This window comes from Melospiza melodia, chromosome 25 (genome assembly GCF_035770615.1).
Source record: "Melospiza melodia melodia isolate bMelMel2 chromosome 25, bMelMel2.pri, whole genome shotgun sequence".
Lineage (NCBI taxonomy): Eukaryota > Metazoa > Chordata > Aves > Passeriformes > Passerellidae > Melospiza > Melospiza melodia.
In genome coordinates this window covers 5,157,048-5,176,882 of record NC_086218.1, presented here as the reverse complement: position 1 = coordinate 5,176,882, position 19,835 = coordinate 5,157,048, and the positions used below count along the sequence as shown (strand labels likewise).

General features: G+C 57.3%; 1 protein-coding gene across 1 annotated transcript in view; it reads right to left on the bottom strand.

Moving 5' to 3' along the window:
- LOC134429289 (Fc receptor-like protein 3) overlaps positions 1-19,566 on the bottom strand; it is a gene marked incomplete at its 5' end in the record, with an annotated part of 79,840 nt that extends 60,274 nt beyond the window's left edge. Inside the window, 4 exon segments of the mRNA XM_063176419.1 lie at positions 17,701-17,955; positions 18,178-18,408; positions 18,497-18,517; positions 19,500-19,566. Coding sequence (XP_063032489.1) covers positions 17,701-17,955; positions 18,178-18,408; positions 18,497-18,517; positions 19,500-19,566 — 574 coding nt within the window.
- Between the last annotated feature and the right edge of the window lie 269 nt (positions 19,567-19,835).

Here is a 19,835-nt window from a genome sequence, read left to right as displayed (position 1 = left end):
GTGAGTACTGTGGACTGGGGGGACAGTGACAGTGGTGACACCCTTTCCCCTTTGGTCCCCCCAACTGTTCTGTCCTGCAGGGCCCTCAGGCATCACCGACCACCAGTAACCCTGAGTGGCCTACATGGAGCTGCGGGGATCACAAGGGCGACCAAGAAGTCCCAGTGACATCATTGAGGTTGTGCTGTGACACTGGGGGCAACTGGGGGGCACTGGGTGTCCCCACCCATGGGCACCCACTCGTGTGTGTGCTGCCACTAAAAACTGCCCCTCCCTGTGGAGGCACAAAGATCCCAAAGGGCTGAGAGAAGAACAATTTCCTGAAACAGCAAAGAGAGAGAATAAAACCAAAAGCTACAGTAACAATGTTTAGATTCCAAATTTTCACAAAAAGATCAATTTCCTTGGGAAGTCCCCAAAAGGAACAAACTGTGAAAACTCTCCCCTTCACAATTCCTCCACCAGAGGGCCCTGCAACTTGCAACTTCCTTGCTCTGATGGCCAAAGTGGGCTTCAGGAGGCTCTGGATTCTCTTGTGCCCTGTCCCAAACTCCTCCTCTGCCTTGTTGCACCCACGAGGATGTCACAAAGCCCTGTGGGGGTTCCAGAGCCTCCCCCTTCTTCAGAGCAGGTCAGGATCCGGCCATGGCACAGGGTGGGATGTCAGAGACAAGAAAAGTTTGATGTCTGGAGACATTGTGGAACAGCTGTGTGTGGCAGGGATGGGTCAGACTTTGCTTTTAGTGAGATAGGGCCCCGTCTGTCCATCAGTCTGTCAGCCGTGGCACACTGGGGACAGTGTGAGGCTCTGCCAAAGCCAGCTCCTGAGTGGCCGGGTGACCAGAAGTGCAACCTGGAGAGAGGGCCCTTGATAGCTAAACTGGCTTACAACGCAGAGCATGAGGTTGCCAAATCCCAGACCCTGTCTTTCTTGGAATGTCTGTCTCATACCCGGAGTTGGCAACTCATTTAAATGAGAAATGTCTGCCAAAGAAAGTGGGAACTGTCCTGGAATACAAAGAAGACCCATGCTAAAACTTTTATTGATTACAAAAATGATGGGGCTTCCAGGCCAAATTGTAGAAAAAGGAATAACAGCTCTTTACTGGGAAATTTATAAACCAGAACAGAACAAAAACCACAAACCCAGAACTTTCCCTCCCGCTCAGCGCTGTTGGTTTTTGTGGCAGTTATAACCGCGGCCAGCAGGGGGCGCTGCAAGGAGCACTCCCGGCCAGCAGGGGGCGCCCCGGTCCAGCTCCATCCCCTCAGGGGCCATGGTGGCCTCGGAAGGGAGGCAGGAGGGGAAATCGCTCCTTTTGCAAACTCGCGGCCACCAATCGGTCCCGGCACCACCACCGGCAGCGGGCAGAAACCGCCAAGGCAACAGGTTGGATCCCAGTGCCCACGGGCAGTGTAACAGTGTCCTGGGGCAGGCACACACCCTGCACAACACCCACAACCACTCTCTATGATCCTGAATGGAAGGAAGGCAGCACCTGACCCCAGGCAGGTCTCAGGTCCACAGCAGCACCTCTGGTGGCTTTACACCACAATTCCTGCAAACCCTCAGCCTTTCACTCAGGTGAGGAGGGCATGGATGGAGCAGCTTTGGGACCACCTGGAATCCAGACAGGGTCACTCCCCACAGCCCCACCATTGCTGTGGGTGAGCCCCTGTTCGATATTTCCACACTGTTCCCTCATGTCTAGCAGCCATGGTCAGAACCCAAAAATTCTTCTCAGGCTGTTACAAAGGGCTGCAGGTTTGAGACAGGAAGGATAATAGACCTGATCAGGTTTTTGAACAGATTGTTGTTGCCTTTGAAGGGTATTTGGGGCTCTCTCAGAACCTTGGGCAAAGGGAGAAAATGATCAATTGCTGCATTTCTGGACTGGTTCTCCTGCAGGTGCCCCTGCAGCGGCAGTTTCCAGCCAGGCCTGCTCTGAAAACCATCAGAGGCCCTCGCAGAACTGCTGCTTGGGCTCCCTTTGGGTTTTGTGTTTCTTGCAGGGTTGAGCAAACCACAGACAGGCCTTTTTCCCCCACAGAATTCTCACCTCTGCAGCAGCTCCACAGATTCAGAGCCCCTTGGAATCTGTCTGTGGTGACGCCCTGACTGCCGGCACCTTGTGGAGGCTGTGCTGGGCCACGAGTCTCCCAAAAATCTGAGGCACCCAGGGAAGGACCCTGAGACCCATGGGTCCACCCAGCCACTGCCCATCCCTGGGACTTCCATTCCCTTGGAAATCAAATCATGGGTGTCCCATTCCTATATGTTCTGCATTGCATGGGACCTCTACCCCATTCCCCAGGATCTCTATGGCCCAGTATCCCATTCCAAAAGAACCCTCTCCTATTAATTTCATCCCCTGAAATCCTCCTTTCCCCAGGACCTTGATTCTCCAAGGACCCCAGTTCCTATGGGACCCCACATTCCCCCACCATCCCAATTGCATGAACCCCAAATCCCTGGAGCCCACATTCCCCTGGGACTTCCATCTCTGAGTCCTCCCAGCCCTGGGTATCCCCATTCCCATGGCACCCCCTGTCCCTGGTGATTCCCCCTCTTCAGGATCCCCATTCCCAGGGCCCCCATCCCTGGGACCCCTCATTCCCCTGGACACCCAGCCCTGGCTCCCAAAACTCTCTGAGCCCCCCACTCCTGAGAACCCCATGTCCCACTGTGTCACATCCAACCTTGTCCCCATCCTGTTCCTGCCCTGCCCACAGACTGTGCCCAGCTTGTGGCCACCCTGCCCCCAACACAGGCCACCTACACATGAGGATGAGACCTGACCTCGTTTCCTTCCCCTTTGGCCAAAGAGCCACCACCCAGGGGACAGCCACACCCAGCAGCAAGTCACAGCCAGTGCACATGGCTGGGGACACTGGGATGGCCGGGAAGGTGGCACTGCTCCTCTGGGGTGAGTGCCCCAGGGTCTGACAGCCCAAGGATGGGGAGGAGAGGGGGCACAGGGAGGCTGTGGGGTCCCCTGAGGTCCCCAATACCAGCAGAGCCAGTTCATGGTACCCACAGTGGACCTTGGTGGGGCTGGGTATGTAGGGTGGCTTTGGGGACCGGAAGAAGGGGCAGGAATTTGGGAATGGGGATCTGGGGACAGGAATTTGGGGACTAGCACTTTTGGACTTAGGGAGCTGTGGACATAGGGACAAGGGAATTGGGATGCAGGGACAGAACGGGACAAGAACGGTGAAGATGTGGCCATAGAGATGGGATCATGAGCTGGTGGGGGTGACCTGGGCCAGCATGGGCTGTGTCCGTGGTGTCCTCGTGCCCGGGGTATCCACAGTGTCCCCATGTTCTGCCTCAGCCAAGGGTGGCCTTGGTGTCCCTGTTCCCAAAGTGTCTGTGGCACAGGGATGTGGTGCACGGGTGGCTGTGACACAAACATGTCCCCCTGCCTCTCAAAATGTTTTGGGGTCCACTCACACACATTTTCCCATAAGAACTGCTGTCCCCACGGGGACAGTTTGGGGACAGCCCCCACCCCCTGTGCCCCATGTGTCTCTATCCCCACGGAGGTACCCCCACTGATCACTGTCCCTTCTCCCTTCCAGCCCAGACCCTCAGCCTTGCTGGTGAGTCCTCAGGGGATGCCATGTCCCCACCTCGCTGTCCCCAGCCCCACTCTGGTCCTGGTAGTCCCCAGCGTGGGGCTGGGGACAGCAAGGTGGGACATGGCAGTTTTCCCCTGTCACCAACAGGTTCCCAGATCACCCAGCTCCTGGTGGAGCCCCCCTGGAGGCCGGCGGTTCTGTGGGACCGGGTGACGCTGACCTGCCAGTTCTCGGGGACCACCAGTGCCACCACCTGGTACAAGGACGGGCAGCACTGGGGGCAGGGACATGACAACGTCACTGTCACCGAGAGTGGCACGTACAAGTATGACAGACCTGGCACAGGGCACAGCTCCCCCGTGAGCATTTTATATGTTGAGAGGATGTTTGGGTGTCTCCAACCTGGAAACTGTGGGGACCCTGAGGGTTCTAGGTGGGCTCCTCTGCATGGGTCACCTCCTGTGTGACCAGAGCCCATCCACTGCTCTGGGGACAGCCCAGAGCATCCCAGTGGGGGTGATCCCCTTGTTGGATTTGGGGATCCCTGGTGCTCTGGGTGTGACCCAATGGGGAGTCCTGGTGCCATCAGGTGTGTCATCCCTCTGTCCCCCAGACTCGCTGGTACTGCAGGTGCTGTTGGAGGCGCTGCTGGAGGGGGACATGGTGACACTGCACTGCCAGTGTTGGCAGAACCGCACGGTCAAATTGATGTCTTCTACCACGAGGGGAAGAAACTGGAAGGGGCTCGGCGATGGGACCAAGCTGTCTCTGTCACGTTTGCAGCTGAACCACAATGGCCACTATCGCTGCAGGGGCTGGGTGAGGTCCTGGTTCTGGGAGGTTCAGTGCCGGTGACAGTGACAATGCAGGGTGAGCATCCCAGAGCATCTCAGTGTGGAGGACTCGTGTTGGAATTGGGGATCTCTGGTGTGCTGCATGTGACCCAATGCGGGGATCCCCATGAAAATGGGATCCCCAGTGTGACAGGACACCCATGTCCCACAGTCTGGTTGGTGCTGCAGATGTTGTTGTGGGAGCTGCTGGAGGGGGACACGGTGACACTGCGCTGCCAGCGCTGGCAGGACATGTTGGTCACTGGAATGCGATTCTACAGTGGGAACAAGGAGGTGGGGTGGTCCCTCAATGGGAATGAGCTGTCACTATCCCACCTGCAGCTGCACCACAGCGGTGCTACAGCTTCAGGGGGCTTGGTGGACTCTGAAATGTCACCATGGGCACAGTCGGCACCAGTGACAGTGACAGTGCATGGTGAGCACCCCCACGGCTGGAACTCCAATCTCCTGACAACCCCAAAAGCCACTTCCCAGCAGATTCAAAGTCAGAGTCCTCACCTCCCCTCTCCTTCCCAGAGCTCTTCTCAGTGTCGGTGCTGGAGGGTCCCTCTGAGCCCACCAATGGGTCCCCCCTGACTCTCAGCTGCCTCAGAAGCCCCAGCCAACTGTGGCCCCGAGCCCCCCTCCTGCACATGTTCCACCAGGACGGGCAGGTGGTGGGGGTACCGCAGGGGTCCCCGCATCTGCTGGTGCCCGCCGTGGGGGTCTCCCACTCAGGGAATTACAGCTGCCAGGTGCGCTCCGAGGGGGGGGCCGTGTGGAAGAGCAGCGCCCGGCTCTGTGTCACGGTGTGCAGTGAGAGCAGGGATGGGCACGGGGAGCTCCGATAAGCACGCTGGATCCCCTGCTTGGGCACCTCCATGTCCCCCTGACACTTTTTGGGGTCCCTCCACCTCTACCCTGTGTCCCCTCACCCCATCCCCAACATCCCCCATCACACCCATCCCCCCCACCCCTATCCCCCCACACCGGCTGCCAGCCCCTTCCTGCGGCATCAGCCCTGTCTCTGTCCCCACAGTGCCCGTGGACAATACCATCATCGCACCCATACCCCTGGCACACCAGGTGCATGCAGGTGACAACGTGACCCTGCACTGCTCAGTGCAGGTGGGCTCAGCCCCTGTCACCTTCACCTGGCTGCACAACGGGCAGGAGGTGGCCCAGGGTCCCCTCCTGAACCTCAGGGACATCAATGTGGGACATTTGGGCACTTACCAGTGCATGGCCACCAACCAGCTGGGACAGGATGGGCACCGCGTGTTCCGGGCACTCAGTCATGAGCAGGCCCTAGAGGTGACACGTGGGTCACCCTGGGTCACAGGTGGGGTCACACAAGGTTGCTAGGGTGTTCAGGGCCCCTGTAGTTCAGGGTGACCACAGTGTGTCCCCCTCTGTCCCCAGCAGTGGCTGTGAATGTCAGCAGGACCCTCCTGTTCCTGCTCCTGCTCCTGGCTGTCATCGGGGGCTGTCACTGGTGGCATCACCGGAGTGGGTGATAATGGGGGTGATGGGAGCCCTGGAGTGATGGGGAGCTCCAAGAGTGGGGGCAGAAATCAGCAGCACCCAGAGCCCCTGAGCTGGGGGACACTGAGCCTGCAGTGACCTTGGCTGGGGGTCCTGGGGAATTTGGGGCATATTTGGAGAGTCTTGGTTGGGCTCCAGGGCCATCCCTGGCTGGGCTTTGAGGAAATTGTGGTGCACTGGGAGCTCCTGGAGGGTTTGAGAAGCTCCTGTAGGGCTGTGCAGGAAAGTTGGAGGATCTTTTGGGATCCTGGGGGAGTTTGGGGATGCCCCTCCCTGCCAGGCTTGGGGTTCTGGGGACAAAGAGAGTTGGGTGCACCAGGGGGTTTGGGCCCTGCGGTGGTGCAGAAGTTCCGGGGGCTTCAGGACCATGCTGTGACACTGGGGGCACTGGGGGGAACTGGAGGGTACTGGGGGTCATTGGGGGCATCGTTTCCCCTCAGGGGTCTCTTCTTCCTTTTCACTGCACCCCATGGAGCTCCTCATTCCCCCTCCCAGTTTTGAACGAGCACACAACATTTTTCCGTCTTATTGTACTCAAAATTTTTTGGTCAAACTGTGTGAGAAACAAGGCTCACTCTGTAAATTTCTTAAATGTTTAATAAGGGATAAAAGGGTCAGTAAACAGCGTGCTGGGTGCTTGGCAGCTGCCAGAGGCACAGGGATAACTACAGCAATTCTTCTTACATACCTTTTCATTGTATTGGTGAAATACATACTCAGGAGTGTTATACATATTCAAACATACTTTCCAGTTCACATGTTCTGGGAATTCTTATGCTTGGTTTGATCTTTGATTCATTTTCATGAAGTACATGCCTAAGTGCAGATTAAATTTATATATTTCATGTCCTCACAAGGCTCCCCTGTTCTGTGGTTTGACAGTTCTTGATAGCCCAAGAGTCAGTGGTAAGTTCCTCTTTGCATTCTCTTTTTGGATGTTTATTTATTTGCTACTTTTCAATGTGTTCTTCTCATACAAATGAGATACTCCAGCAGTACCTTAAATGAACAATATCTATTTCAAAAATTATCTGAGTTATTCTCACCGTTGTCACTTAGTTACACAAAAAAAGGCATTAACTACTTATGCAACAGTTAATGTTGCAATGCGCATTGTCTCTATCTTGATATTTTGGGAGAGCCTAAACTATAATGTATTTATCACACTAAAATATATGTTCTACACAGGGATTAGGGTAAACAGGCTGACAAATTGTCAAATCAAAAGCAGTGAAAAACTGATTACAATCTGTATTATATCAAAATAATTTGGAAAAACCAATAGAATAGGGAAAGCCAATGACTACATTGTTATTCACAACAGGCAGAAGGTGTATTGAAGGGTTTATCTGACTTCTCCTTATCCTGCTCTGATGTTGTCAGCAATAAATTCAATTAATATCTCTAATTCCGAGGCAGTTTTGCCCGTGACAGGATTTGATGAGTGATCTCTCCTGGTCCTTGTCTCAACCCAGGAACCCTTTGCTCAATTTTCTCCCCCCATCCAGGTGTGGAGGGCAGTGAGAGAGCGGCTGTGGTGGGTGCAGGGCATCCGGCCACTGTCCATCGACAGCAAGGCAGGGAGGAGGAGGAGGGTCCAGGTCAGGATGTTGAGCAGATTGCTGTGGGATTTGCAGTTGTTTTGTGGTTCTCTTAGTCCCTTTTCAAGAGGAGCAAATGATCAATTGCTGCATTTCCAGACTGGTTCCCTCAAAGCTGCACCTGCAGGGGGGCGATTTCAGCCAGCCTTGCTCTGAAAACCATCAAAGGCCCTCACAGAGCCACTGCTTGGGCTCCCTTTGGGTTTTGTGCTTCTTGCAGGGCTCAGCCAACCACAGGCAGGCCTTTTTGCCCCACAGAATTCTCACCTCTGCAGCAGCTCCACACACCCAGACCCCCTAGGTATCTGTCTGGGGTGACCCCCAGGCAACGAGCACCTTGTGTGGGCTGTGCTGGGCCCTGGGTCACCCCAAAATCTAAGGCAGTCTGGGATGAAGCTCGGACCTATGGGCCCATCCAACCACTGCTCATCCCTGGCACCACCATTCTCCTTGAAATCAAATCATGAGTACTCCATTTCTTATGTCCCCACCCTCTCTGAAACCCATATCCCAGTAGAGATATTCCCCAGGAACTCCATGGCCCAGGAGCCCTCATTCCCAAGGAACCCTCTCCTACTCATTCCATCCCCTGAAATCCTCCTTTCCCCAGGACCTTGATTCTCTCCGGAACCTCCCATTCCCACGGGAACTCCCATTCCCCCAGCATCTCCATCCCATGACCCCAAATCCCTGGAGCCCACGTTCCCCTGGGACTCCCATCCCTGAGTCCCCTAAGCCATGGCAACCCCATCCCCAGTGACTCCTCCTCCTCAGCTCTCCCATTTCCAAGGACAACAATTCCTTAGGGACCCCCCATTCCCCTGGACACCCATTTCTGGGACCCCAAACCCCCTGAGCCCCACCCTCCTGGGAACCCCATGTCCCACTGTGTCACCTCCAGGTTTGTCCCCATCCTCTCGCCTCCCTGCCCACAGCCTGTTCCCAGCTTGTGGCCACCCTGCCCCCACCAAGGGCCACCTACGCATGATGTGACCTTGCTTCCTTCCCCTTTGGCCAAAGAGCCACCACCCAGGGGACAGCCACTCCTGGCAGTGTGTGACAGCCAGTCCACATGGCTGGGGACACCCCGATGGCTGGGAAGGTGGCACTACTCCTGTGAGGTGAGTGCCCCGGGCACAGACATGACACCCCAGGGATGGGGAGGAGAGGGGGCACAGAGTGGCTTAGCGGTCCCCTGAGGTCCCCAATGCCAGCAGTGCCAGTCCATGTTACCCACAGTGGACCTGAGTGGGAACAGGGATGGAGGGTGGCTTTGGGGACAGGAACAGGGAGGCAGGAATTTGGGGATGGGGATATGGGGACAGGAATGTGGGGACTGGCACTTTTGGGCTCAGGTAGCTCGGCGGATAGGGAGAAGTGAATGGGAATGCAGGGACTTGAGGGGACAAAAACAGTGAGGATGTGGCCATGGGGATGGGATCATGGGGATGGGATCATGAGCTGGTGGGGGTGACCTGGGTCAGCATGGGCTGTGTCCATGGTGTCCTCATGCCCAGGGTGTCCACAGTGTCCCCATGTTCTGCCTCAGCCCAGAGTGGCCTCAGTGTCCCTGCTCCCAAGGTGCCTGTACCACATGGACATGCATGGGTGGCTGTGAAGCAGACATGTCCCCCTGCCTCACTAAGTCTTTAGGAGAGCACCACCATGCACTTTCCAACAAGAACCTCTTTCTTCATGGGGACAGTTTGGGGACTGTCCTCACACCCTGTACCCCTGTGCTGCTGTCTCCCTGGTTCCACCCTCACACAGCCCTGACCCTTCTCCCTTCCAGCCCAGACCCTCGGCCTCACTGGTGAGTTTTCGGGGAATGCCTGGCCCACCCCTCTGTCCCCAGCCCCACACTGGCCCTGGCAGACTGGTGTCGCCTGTTACCCACAGGCACCCAGACCACCCAGCTCCTGGTGGAGCCCCCCTGGATGCCAGCGGTGCTGTGGGACTGGGTGACACTGACCTGCCAGGGCTTGGGGAGCGCCGGTGCCACCACCTGGTACAAGGTACAGGCAGCATTTATGGCAGGGACACAACACTGTCCGTGTCACTAGGGTGTCAACTACAAGTTTGACAGACCCGGCAGTGGGCTCAGCCTCCCCGTGAGAGTCTCAAACAATGAGGGGATGTTTGGGTGTCTCCAGGCTGGCACACGCAAGGACCCCGAGGGCTCTGAGTGGGCTTCGCTCCATGGGTCACCTCATGTGTCACCAGATCCTGTCCCCTGGTCTGGGGACATCCCAGAGCATCCAAGTGTGGGTGGAACTCATTTTGGAATCGGGGAGCCTGGTTCACAGTGTGTGACCCAATGGGGTGTTGTGGTGCTCTCCCCCAGACTGGCTGGTGCTGCAGGTGCCAGCACAGGCACTACTGGAGGGGGACACGGTGACAGTGTGCTGCCGGGGCTGGTGGTACAGCACGTTTTCCTCGACGTCCTTCCACCGAGAGGAGATGGAACTGGGAGGGTCCTCTGCGGTGGGACCAAGCTGTCCCTGTTCCCTTTGCAGCTGCACCACAGTGGCCACTAAAGGTGCAGGGGCTGGGTGGGATCCTGGGGGTGGCAGGAGTCAGCACCAGTGACAGTGACAGTGCACGGAGAGCACCCTACAGCCCCCAACCCAACACCCCCACAGCCCCTCCTCAGACACTCGGGTTCTCAAATTCCCCTCTCCTCTCCTTCCCAGAGCTCTTCTCGGTGCCGGTGCTGGAGGGTCTCCCTGATCCCACCATCGGGTCCCCCCTGACTCTCAGCTGCCTCAGCACCCCCAGCCCCCTGCGGCCCCGAGCACCCTTCCGTCACGTGTTCTACCGGGACGGGCAGGTGTTGGGAGGCCCGCAGGGGTCCCTGCAGCTGCTGGTGCCCACTATGGGGGGCTTCTCCTCGAAGAATTCCATCTCCGAGGACGGGGCCATGCGGAACAGCACTGCTCGGCTTTGCATTACGGGGCCCAGTGACTGTGGGGATGGGCACGGGGAGCACCCAGAGACCCCCCATTTTCCCTGGTTGGGCACATGCATGGCCCCCAGAAATAATTCTTTTGTCTCCCCACATCTGCCCTGGGTGCCCTCACCCCTCTGTGGTGTAACCCCATCTACAACATCTACCACGACACCGATCCTCCCGTCCCTATCCCCTCACACTTGCTGCCCTCCCTGCGGCCTCAGCCCTGTCTGTGTCCCCGCAGTGCCCGTGAACAATGCCACCATCATCCCCAGTGTCCTGGAGGTGACACTGCCAGAGACAGGGACACACAGGGACACAGGTGGGGTCACTCAGGGTCACCAGGGAGTGCAGGACCCCTGGGGTGATGGGTGACCCATATGTGTCCCCCTCTGTTTCTTGCAGTGGCCGCAGGGGTCGGTGGGGCCCTTTTGTTCCTGCTCCTGCTCGTGGGTGTCATAGTGGCCTGGTACCAGTGGCACCATGTGGGTGGGTGACAATGGGGGGATGATGGTCGAGGAGAGAGGTGGGAAGGCCCTCAGAAAAGGGGGGCCATAGGGCGGCACCCACGGACCCTGACTTGGGAGGAGCTGAGCCCCCAGTGACCATGGCTCAGAGCCCTGGGAGCTGTTGGAGGTTCCTGCAGGGGTGTTGGGGGTTCTGTCAGCGTCCCTCCATGCTAGGGTCGGGGTTCTGGGGGCTCAGGGTGTTGGTGCAAGTGGGGTGGTTCAGGGATAGTTGGGGGGCATCAGGGATACTGGGGTGCCTGGGGAGAATTGTGTGTCTGGTGGTGGTTCTGCATTCCCAAGGGTGGATGGGGGCCCCTGGGTCTCCAAAGTCACCCCTCCAGTTTTCCTTTGCAGATGCCAGGAAGCACCAGGAAAGGTGAGTGCAGCCTACAGCCATGATACGCCTTTTACCCAAACCCCCAGCACCTCTCATCCCCTTCCATGCACCCCCTTATTCCCACAGGGCCCACCCAGACCCCCTGGCACCCTCGGTGGAGGATCCTCAGGTGACGTACATGGAGCTGCAAAGGCAACTGTGGGAACCCAGTAACATCTATGACAATCTACACAAAATGTTGTGATGCTCTGGGAAATGGGAGGCACTGGGTGACACTGGGGGTGGTCCCTCCATGGCTCCTGTGGTTGCCCATCCTTCCAAGGGAGTTGGTCATGGCTCAGGGGGAGGCTACACAGGGCACCCTGTGCTCCCCATTTCCTCTCCCAGTACCCCCAAGGGCTCCCCCATTCCTTTCCTTGTACCTGCAGGGGCTCCCCAGCCCCATCCAAGTGCCCAAGTACCCTCAGGGACTGCCCCATTCTCTGCCCACAGTGTTTGCAGTGCACCCAGGGCTTCCCCATTCCCCCTCCCACTTCCCCTGTCCCATCCCGCTGTAAATGGGGGAGTCGGGGAAGATTCTTGCTGAAAGGTTTCTAAGGTGAAAATGAAGCACAAAAGTGGCAACATTATATCAGAGAACTGTTTATTGATAAAGGAGGGTAAGTGTTCTTACTGAATGTGGAGAGAAGGGAGTAGAAAGGGACAAGGATAGAGACAGAAACAGAAGACAGGGACAGCGTTACCACAAGGAGCCCGAGCGCTCTGTGGGCATCAGCTGGGCAGATGGAGTGTGTGTGCTGCAAGCCAGGGCGAGCCCACACGGCCTTTGTGAGTGGCTGGGCGTGAATTCCAAGGACGGCACCTGCGTGTCTCTGGCATGGGCGAGCGATGGCTGCAGGCTGGCTGCTGCGGGCTGGCTGCGGGCTGGTGCTGCGGCACTGGTGGCTCTGGGCTGGCTGCCGCGGGCTGGGGCTGCGGTGGGCAGGTGCAGCAGGCTCGGGGCTGTGGGCAGCATGGGAAATGCGGCAGAGGCAGTGGGTGGGTGCAGGCAGCATCCGCTCCATTGGGGAAAGCAATGAAGGAACGTCCCGGACGAGCAGGAATGAGCTGCCTCGGGGAAGCAGCAAAGCAGGGAAGAACAGATGCGGACAGGGAAGAAGGACTACCGTGAGGAAAAGGCGGTGTGGGGGCAGTATCAGTGGTATTTTTGCCCAACGACCAAGAGGAATTATGCATCTGACCCCATCTTTTCAGAAGGCTAATTAATGACTTTATTATACTATATTATTGTGTATTATATTACATTACATCTAAACTGAATCTGCCAAGCACTCAGCTGCACTCCACTGCACACAATCTCATGACTGTCAGCCAACAGTCGTCCCCCGCCCCGCCCCACATCTGGATTCAACTGGTCAGTGAATCAAAACACTCACACCAGAATCCAATCACAAATTCCCTTCAGGTAAGCAATCTTCCACAATGCATTCCACGTGTGAACAACACAGGAGCAGAAAATGAGATAAGAATGGTTTGGATCATTCTTTGCCTCTTTCACTGCTTCTCCCAGGTTCAGATAATGTGAATCCCACAGGGGAGGAGGGCCAAACTGACCCTCCGAGTGAGCCCCTGATCCCTGCAAGAAACCCAAAGGAAAACACTCCTGTTTTGTCACAGTTATCTGCTTTTATTTGCAAAGGCTCCTCCCACAGCCTGATTTCCTGGGCATTTTTTCATAGATATATTTCCTCGGGCATCTGTCCCACCAGCCAGTGGGGGTCACTCATAGCCCGATCACTGAAGCTTTCTCTCCCCTGATTCTCTGTTGTGTTAAGCCTCGCCAGGGACAGGGTTCCCAGCACATGTAAAACCCACACAGTTATTTTTCACCTCATGTGTAGCATATGTTGAGACATAAATCAAAATCAGATTTGATCCTCTTAAGCCCAGTGTGCTTAGTGGCTCTGCAGTTCCCCTCCCAGTGCTCCCAATGAGGTGGCTTACTGGTGCCCATCCCAGTTCCAAGGGGACACAGGACCTGGTTCCCTGCTCCTGGGACAAAAATGCAGCTTTTTGGTTAAACTGGCAGAAATGGTGTTTCTTTGTTCAGCTCTGTGAATGAAGCTGAACAAGGTGGTAACCTCCCTTGGGGTGGAATATACGACCCCCTTCTCTCTGAACTATTATAACTTTGAAATTACAGGGCTTTTAGGTGGGAATACGAGTAACTGTTCTTTACTGGTATATATTGACAGAAACAAGTTGATGGAAGTTGACTTTCACTGGATATTATATGAATTGATATAACATTATTGATTATACTGTTGATTAAATATTGCCATGTTGTTCAGATAGTGAAAAGTATTGTGGGGTGGCTGATGTTGTTGCGGTGGCCGGGAGTGCTCCCTGCAGCGCCCCCTGCTGGCCGCGGTTATAACTGCCACAAAAACCAACAGGGCTGAGCGGGAGGGAAAGTTCTGGATTTGTGTTGTTTGTTCTGTTCTGGTTTATCATATTCCTAGCAAAGAGGTGTTATTCCTTTTCCTACACTTTAGCCTGGAAGCCAGATCATCTTTGAAATTAAAAAACTTTTCTGAGATGGGTTTCTTTCCATTCCAGGAATTTTCTCCAGTTTCCTTGGCTGATATTTCTCATTTAAATGAGTTGCCAACTTCTGGGTTCCAGTGTGAAGGGGACAGACACCCCAAGAGCAGATAGGGTCAGGGACTTGCCCATCTCATGCTCTGCCTTTTAAGCCAGTTGTGTCACCAAGGGTCCTCTCCCCAGCTGGAACTTCTGGTCACCTGGTTACTCAGGACCTGACTTTGGCAAAGTGTCACACTGTCCCCAGTGTGCCATGGCTGACAGATGATGGACAGACGGGGCCCTGTCTCAGCAAAAGCCAGGTCTGGCCCACCCCTGCCACACACATCTGTTCCAAAATGTCTCCAGACTTCAAATTTTTCCTGTCTTTGACACCCCACCCTGTGCCATGGCCTGATTCTGACTGCCCGGGAAAGGGGGAGGCTCAGGAACCTCCTCAGTGCCTTTGTGACATCCTGGTGTGAGGAACATGGCAGAGGAGGGGTTTTGGACAGGGGACAAGAGAATCCAGAGCCTCCTGAAGGCCACTTTGGCCATCAGAGCAAGGAAGGTCCAGGACCCTGCCAGATTCCTCTGATGGAGGAAACGTGATGGGGGAGGAAGTGTTCGGGGATTGTTCTTTGTTGGTGGCTTCCCCTGGGAATCGTTTCTTGTGTGACAATTTGGACTCTGAACCCTGTTGCTGTTTCTGTTGGTTTTGTTCTTTCATTGCTGATTCAGGAAATTTTTCTTCTCTCAGACTTTTGGGATCTTTGTGCCTCCATGGGGAGCGGTAGGGAAAGGGGCAGCAGCCCTTGGTTTTAGTGGCAACACAGAACTGGAGAATCCCATTCCTAAAGCCCCACAAAGCTGAACAAACACCATCGCTGCCAGTTTAACCAAAAAGCTGCATTTTGGACTAAATTAGAAGGAAATGGGTCCAGTGTCCCCTGGCACTGGGAGGAGCCTGGGGAGCCATGGGTGTACTGGGAGCACTGGGACGGGGAAAGGGGAGCACTGGGGGCCCTGTGCAGCCCCCCCTGACTTGTGGTCATCACCCCAGGCAGGATGGGCCACCATGGGAGCCATGGGATGGGGACTCCCAGTGTCCCATATTGTCACAGCACGTTCCATGGATGTCACTGGTGTCCTGCAGTCACCAATGTGGTCCTGGCAGCTCTGTGTGGGTCACCTGGGGGTCCTTTGGGGGGGACAGGAAGAGACACCTGGCTTGGGGTGACATCCATAGGTGACATGTCCGTGTCCCCACCCATCCCCCATACTCACCCGCTGCCCCCTCATGTCCAGCCCCTCCCCCACCTCCAGGGGATAAGGGGGTTCTAGGGGCTCCTGTGGGGATAGGGGGGTCTGAGGGGTGTCTGGGGAGGGGGTCAGGGAGAGTCATGGCTGGAACTCCCCACTCTCCTGTCCTGGGATTTCCTGAGAGATGCAAGAAAAAGAAGATTGGGTGATCGTGGTGTCCCCTGGGCCCCAACCCCACCTGGGACCTTTAAATGCCCTCTGGACCCCTGAGCCCCCACCAGACACTTGATTTCTTTTGGACTCCCAGGCCCCTGCACCCCAAAGCACCCCTGAGGAGCCCCAGAACACCTGAGCCACCCAGGTACTCCAACCCCCTCCCCAGGAACCCTGAACCCCTGAGCACCCCTGAAGCCTCCAGGAACCCCAAGAATGGAATGCAGAGAAGCCTCCAAACTGCTTCAGAATCCCTGAGGAGCTCTTAACATCCCTGCACAACTCTCCAACACCTCCCTAAAAGCCCCCAGGAGATCCCAGTGTCACCCCAATATTCCTCAAGGCCCTTCCTGGGACAGCCCAGGACCCTTCAAAAGACCCCCAAGCAAAGGTCACTGGGGGCTCAGCTTCCTCCAGCTCAGGGGATTTGGGTGATGCCCCAATGGCCCCCCCAGTGTGTAGGGCTTCCCCCCAGTTCCTGTAGGACCTTGTACCCCTCGCATTGTCACCCACCCCGGTGGTGCCACCAGTGACAGCCCCCGATGACAGCCAGGAGCAGGAGCAGGAACAGGAGGGTCCTGCCGACATTCACAGCCACTGCTGGGGACAGAGGGGACACATTGGGGTCACCCTGAACTGCAGGAGTCCTGAACACCCTGGTGACCCCCTGAGACCCCACCTGTGACCCACGATGAGCCAGGTGTCACCTCCAGGGCCAGCTCTGGGCTGAGTGCCCGGAACACGCGGTGCTCGTCCTGTCCCAGCTGGTTGGTGGCCACGCACTGGTAGGTGTCCGAATGTCCCACATCGATGTCCCTGAGCTGCAGGAGGGGACCCCGGGCCACCTCCTGCCTGTTGTGCAGCCAGGTGAAGGTGACAGGGGCTGAGCCCACCTGCACTGAGCAGTGCAGGGTCACGTTGTCACCCGCATGAACCTGGTGTGACACGGGATGATGGCTGATGGTGGCATTGGCCACGGGCACTGCGGGGACAGAGACGGTACTTGTACCTGGTGAGTTGGAATGGGGTGCTGTGGGTGGGGTCATCACCAGCCCGAGGGTCCTGCTCACCCAGGACGGTGACATTCAGAGGGTCACTCTCGGCCACGCTTTCCCCGTCACTGACCCGGCACCGGTACTGGCCGCTGTCATTGTCCCCAACGTGGTGCACCTCCAGGTGGGGGCCAGTGCCCAGCAGTGCCCCCGAGCCCTCCCGGTGCCAGGAGAAGGACAGGGGACCTGTCCCTATGGCCACTGCACAGCTCAGCACCAGTCGGTCCCCGAGTGCCACCTGTCCCCCAGGGGGCTGTGCTGACAGGGACACCCCCGAGGGCGGGACCCCTGCGGGAGAGTGGGACACCAGGCAACAGTGAGGGACCTGGGGGGGGGTGTCAAGGAGGGGCAGGGGAATTCCAGTGAGGGAGATGGGGTGCAGAGATTGGGGGAGGGGGGCTTAGAAAGGAACCCCGAGGGATGATAAGGGGGTCAGGGAGGGAACAGCTGGAGGGGGAGGTGGGCAATACCAGGAAGGGTACGGGGGCCATGGGAGGGGATGGTGAGACTTGGGCAATGTGCAGAGACCTCAGAGAGGGGTGGAGGGGCCCAGGGATGGGGGAGGGGACCCAACGAAGGATGGAGGGAAACACAAGCCAGGAATGGGGGGAGCTTAGGAGCAACCCGGGGCAGCGATGGCAGGACACAGAAAATGCACCAGAGAAGGATGAGGGTACCCATGTACGGACTGGGGTTCCCGGGGAGAGACCCGAGAAAGGACGGGGGGGGCAGGGAGGGATCTGGAAAAGGTTGGGTGCCCTAGAGCAGGCGTGAGGGAGGGCTGGGAGATGCCAGGCAGTGTGGGGGACCCGAGGCATCTTTGGGGGCTCCCCGTGCCCATCCCCGCACTCACTGCACACCGTGACGAGGAGCCGGTTGCTGCTCTTCTGCACTGACCCCTCCTGGGAGTGCACCTCACAGCCATAATGCCCCGAGTGGAAGACCCTCACAGTGGGCACCAGCAGCTGCGGGGAAGCCTGGGGGCCCCCCATCACCTGCCCGTCCCGGTAGAACACGTGTAGCAGGGGCGCTCAGGGCCGCAGGGGCCTGGGGGTGCTGAGGCAGCTGAGAGTCAGGGGGGACCCCTCAGTGAGCTCACGGGGACCCTCCAGCACTGGGACCGAGAAGAGCTCTGGGAAGGAGAGGAGAGGTGAGGACTGTGAGTCTGAGAGCACTGGGAAGTGGCTTTGGGGTTGTCAAGATATTGGAGTTCCAGCCGTGTGGGTGCTCACCATGCACTGTCACTGTCACTGCTGCTGACTGTGACTGCCAGGACCCCACCAAGCCCTCACATCGGTAGCGGCCGCTGTGTTGCAGCTGCAGAGGTGAAAGGGACAGCTTGGTCCCCTTGAGGGACCTCCTGAGATCCTTCTCCTCCCGGTAAAATCACACCCTGGTGAGATGGTTGTCCTGCCGGCACCGGCAGCGCAGTGTCAAGGTGTCCCCCTCCAGCAGTGCCCGCGCTGGCACCTGCAGCACCAGCTGGTCTGTGGGACAGGAAGGTCACATCTCACTGATGAGACTGTTCTGAGGTGGGTGCCCATAGCACTAGGGACATGTGGGTGCTCTGGGGTGCTCTGGGGTGCACTGGGATGTCCCTGTGTGCAGGGGACTGGCTCTTGTCACACGAGGGGTGTGAGGCCATCCACGGAATGGAGCCCACCCTTAATGCTCTGGGGCCCCCATGATCATTAAAGAACCCCCCTCACCATCTAAGACTGTCACGGGGGGGCTGCGCCCAGTGCTGGGTCTGTCACATGTGTAGGTGCCACTCTCGGTGACACTGAGGCGGTCCTGTCCCTTCTGCCACCAACGCTGCCTGTCCTTGTACCAGGTGGTGGCACCGGCAGTCCCCAAGCCCTGGCAGGTCAGTGTCACCCGGTCCCAAAGCACCGCTGGCCTCCAGGGGGGCTCAACCAGGATCTGGGTGGTCTGGGCACCTGTGGGTGACAGGGGACACCAGGCTGCCAGGGCCAGCTTTGGGCTGGGGACAGCGAGGTGGGGACATGGCATCCCCTGAGGACTCACCAGCAAGGCCGAGGGTCTGGGCTGGAAGGGAGAAGGGACAGGGCTCAGTGGGGGTGTCACCATGGGGACAGAGGCACATGGGGTATGGGGTGTGGTGGCTGTCCCCAAAGTGTCCCCGTGGGGACAGATGCTCTTGTGGGAAAGTGTGTGGGTGGTACCCAAAAGTCTGGACAGGCAGGGGGACACTGTGTCACAGCCACCCGTGTACCACATCCCTCTGGCACAGACACTTTGGGAACTGGGACGCGGAGGCCACCCCGGGTTGAGGCAGTGTAGGGGGTTGAGTAATTGTATGCATTGTAAATATATGAATGGCAGTAAAAGTTCTTTGTATTGTATTAGTGACCCTGCCCTGATTCTAGTTATTGTAAATGGGCTGCAGCTGTGATGTCCTTGATTGGGCAGCAGCTGTAGCCCATGGAGGTAACTGAGATAAAAGGGGGTGGGGTGGTCAGGGAGAGCCTGGGAGAGGAGCCCTGACCGAGAAGCAACAACACCACTGCTGTGAAGATCTGCCATGAGAAAACCACCAAGAAGGGATGAGACTCAGGAAATATAATTATACAGCAATATGAATACAACAAGGCAGAACATGGGGACACTGAGAACACCCCGGGCACAAGGACACCACGGACACAGCCCATGCTGGCCCAGGTCACCCCCACCAGCTCATTATCCCATCCCCATGGCCACATCCTCATGGTTCTTGTCCGTGCATCCCAGTTCCCTTCTCCCTATGCTCAGAGCTCCCTGAGCCCAAAGGTGCCAGTCCCCACATTCCTGTCCCCACATCCCCATCACCAAATACCTGCCCCCTTCTTCCTGTCCCCAAAGCCACTCTACATCCCCAGCCCTACCCAAGTCCACTGTGGGTAACATGGACTGGCTCTGCTGGCATTGGGGACCTCAGGGGACCCCACAGCCCCCCTGTGACCCCTTCCCTCCCCATCCCTGGGGTATCATGCCTGTGCCTGGGGCACTCACCCCACAGGAGCAGCACCACCTTCCCGGCCATCCCGGTGTCCCCAGCCATGTGCACAGGCTGTCACTCGCTGCTGTGGCCACTGCTCCCCTGGCTGGCAGCTTTTTGGATGAAGGGGAAGGAAGCGAGGTGAGGTCTTGACCTCATGCGTAGGTGGCCCTTGGTGGGGGCAGGGTGGCCACAGGCTGGGGACATGGGTGGGTGGGACAAAATGTGTCATGGGGTTCCCAGGAGTTGGGAACTCGGTGGTTTTGGGGAGGCAGGAATGGGGTCACTGGTAAATGGGGTCCTGAGGAGGGGGAATATCCGGCAATGGGGGTGCCATTGGAATGGGCGTCTCCATACCTGGGGGGACTC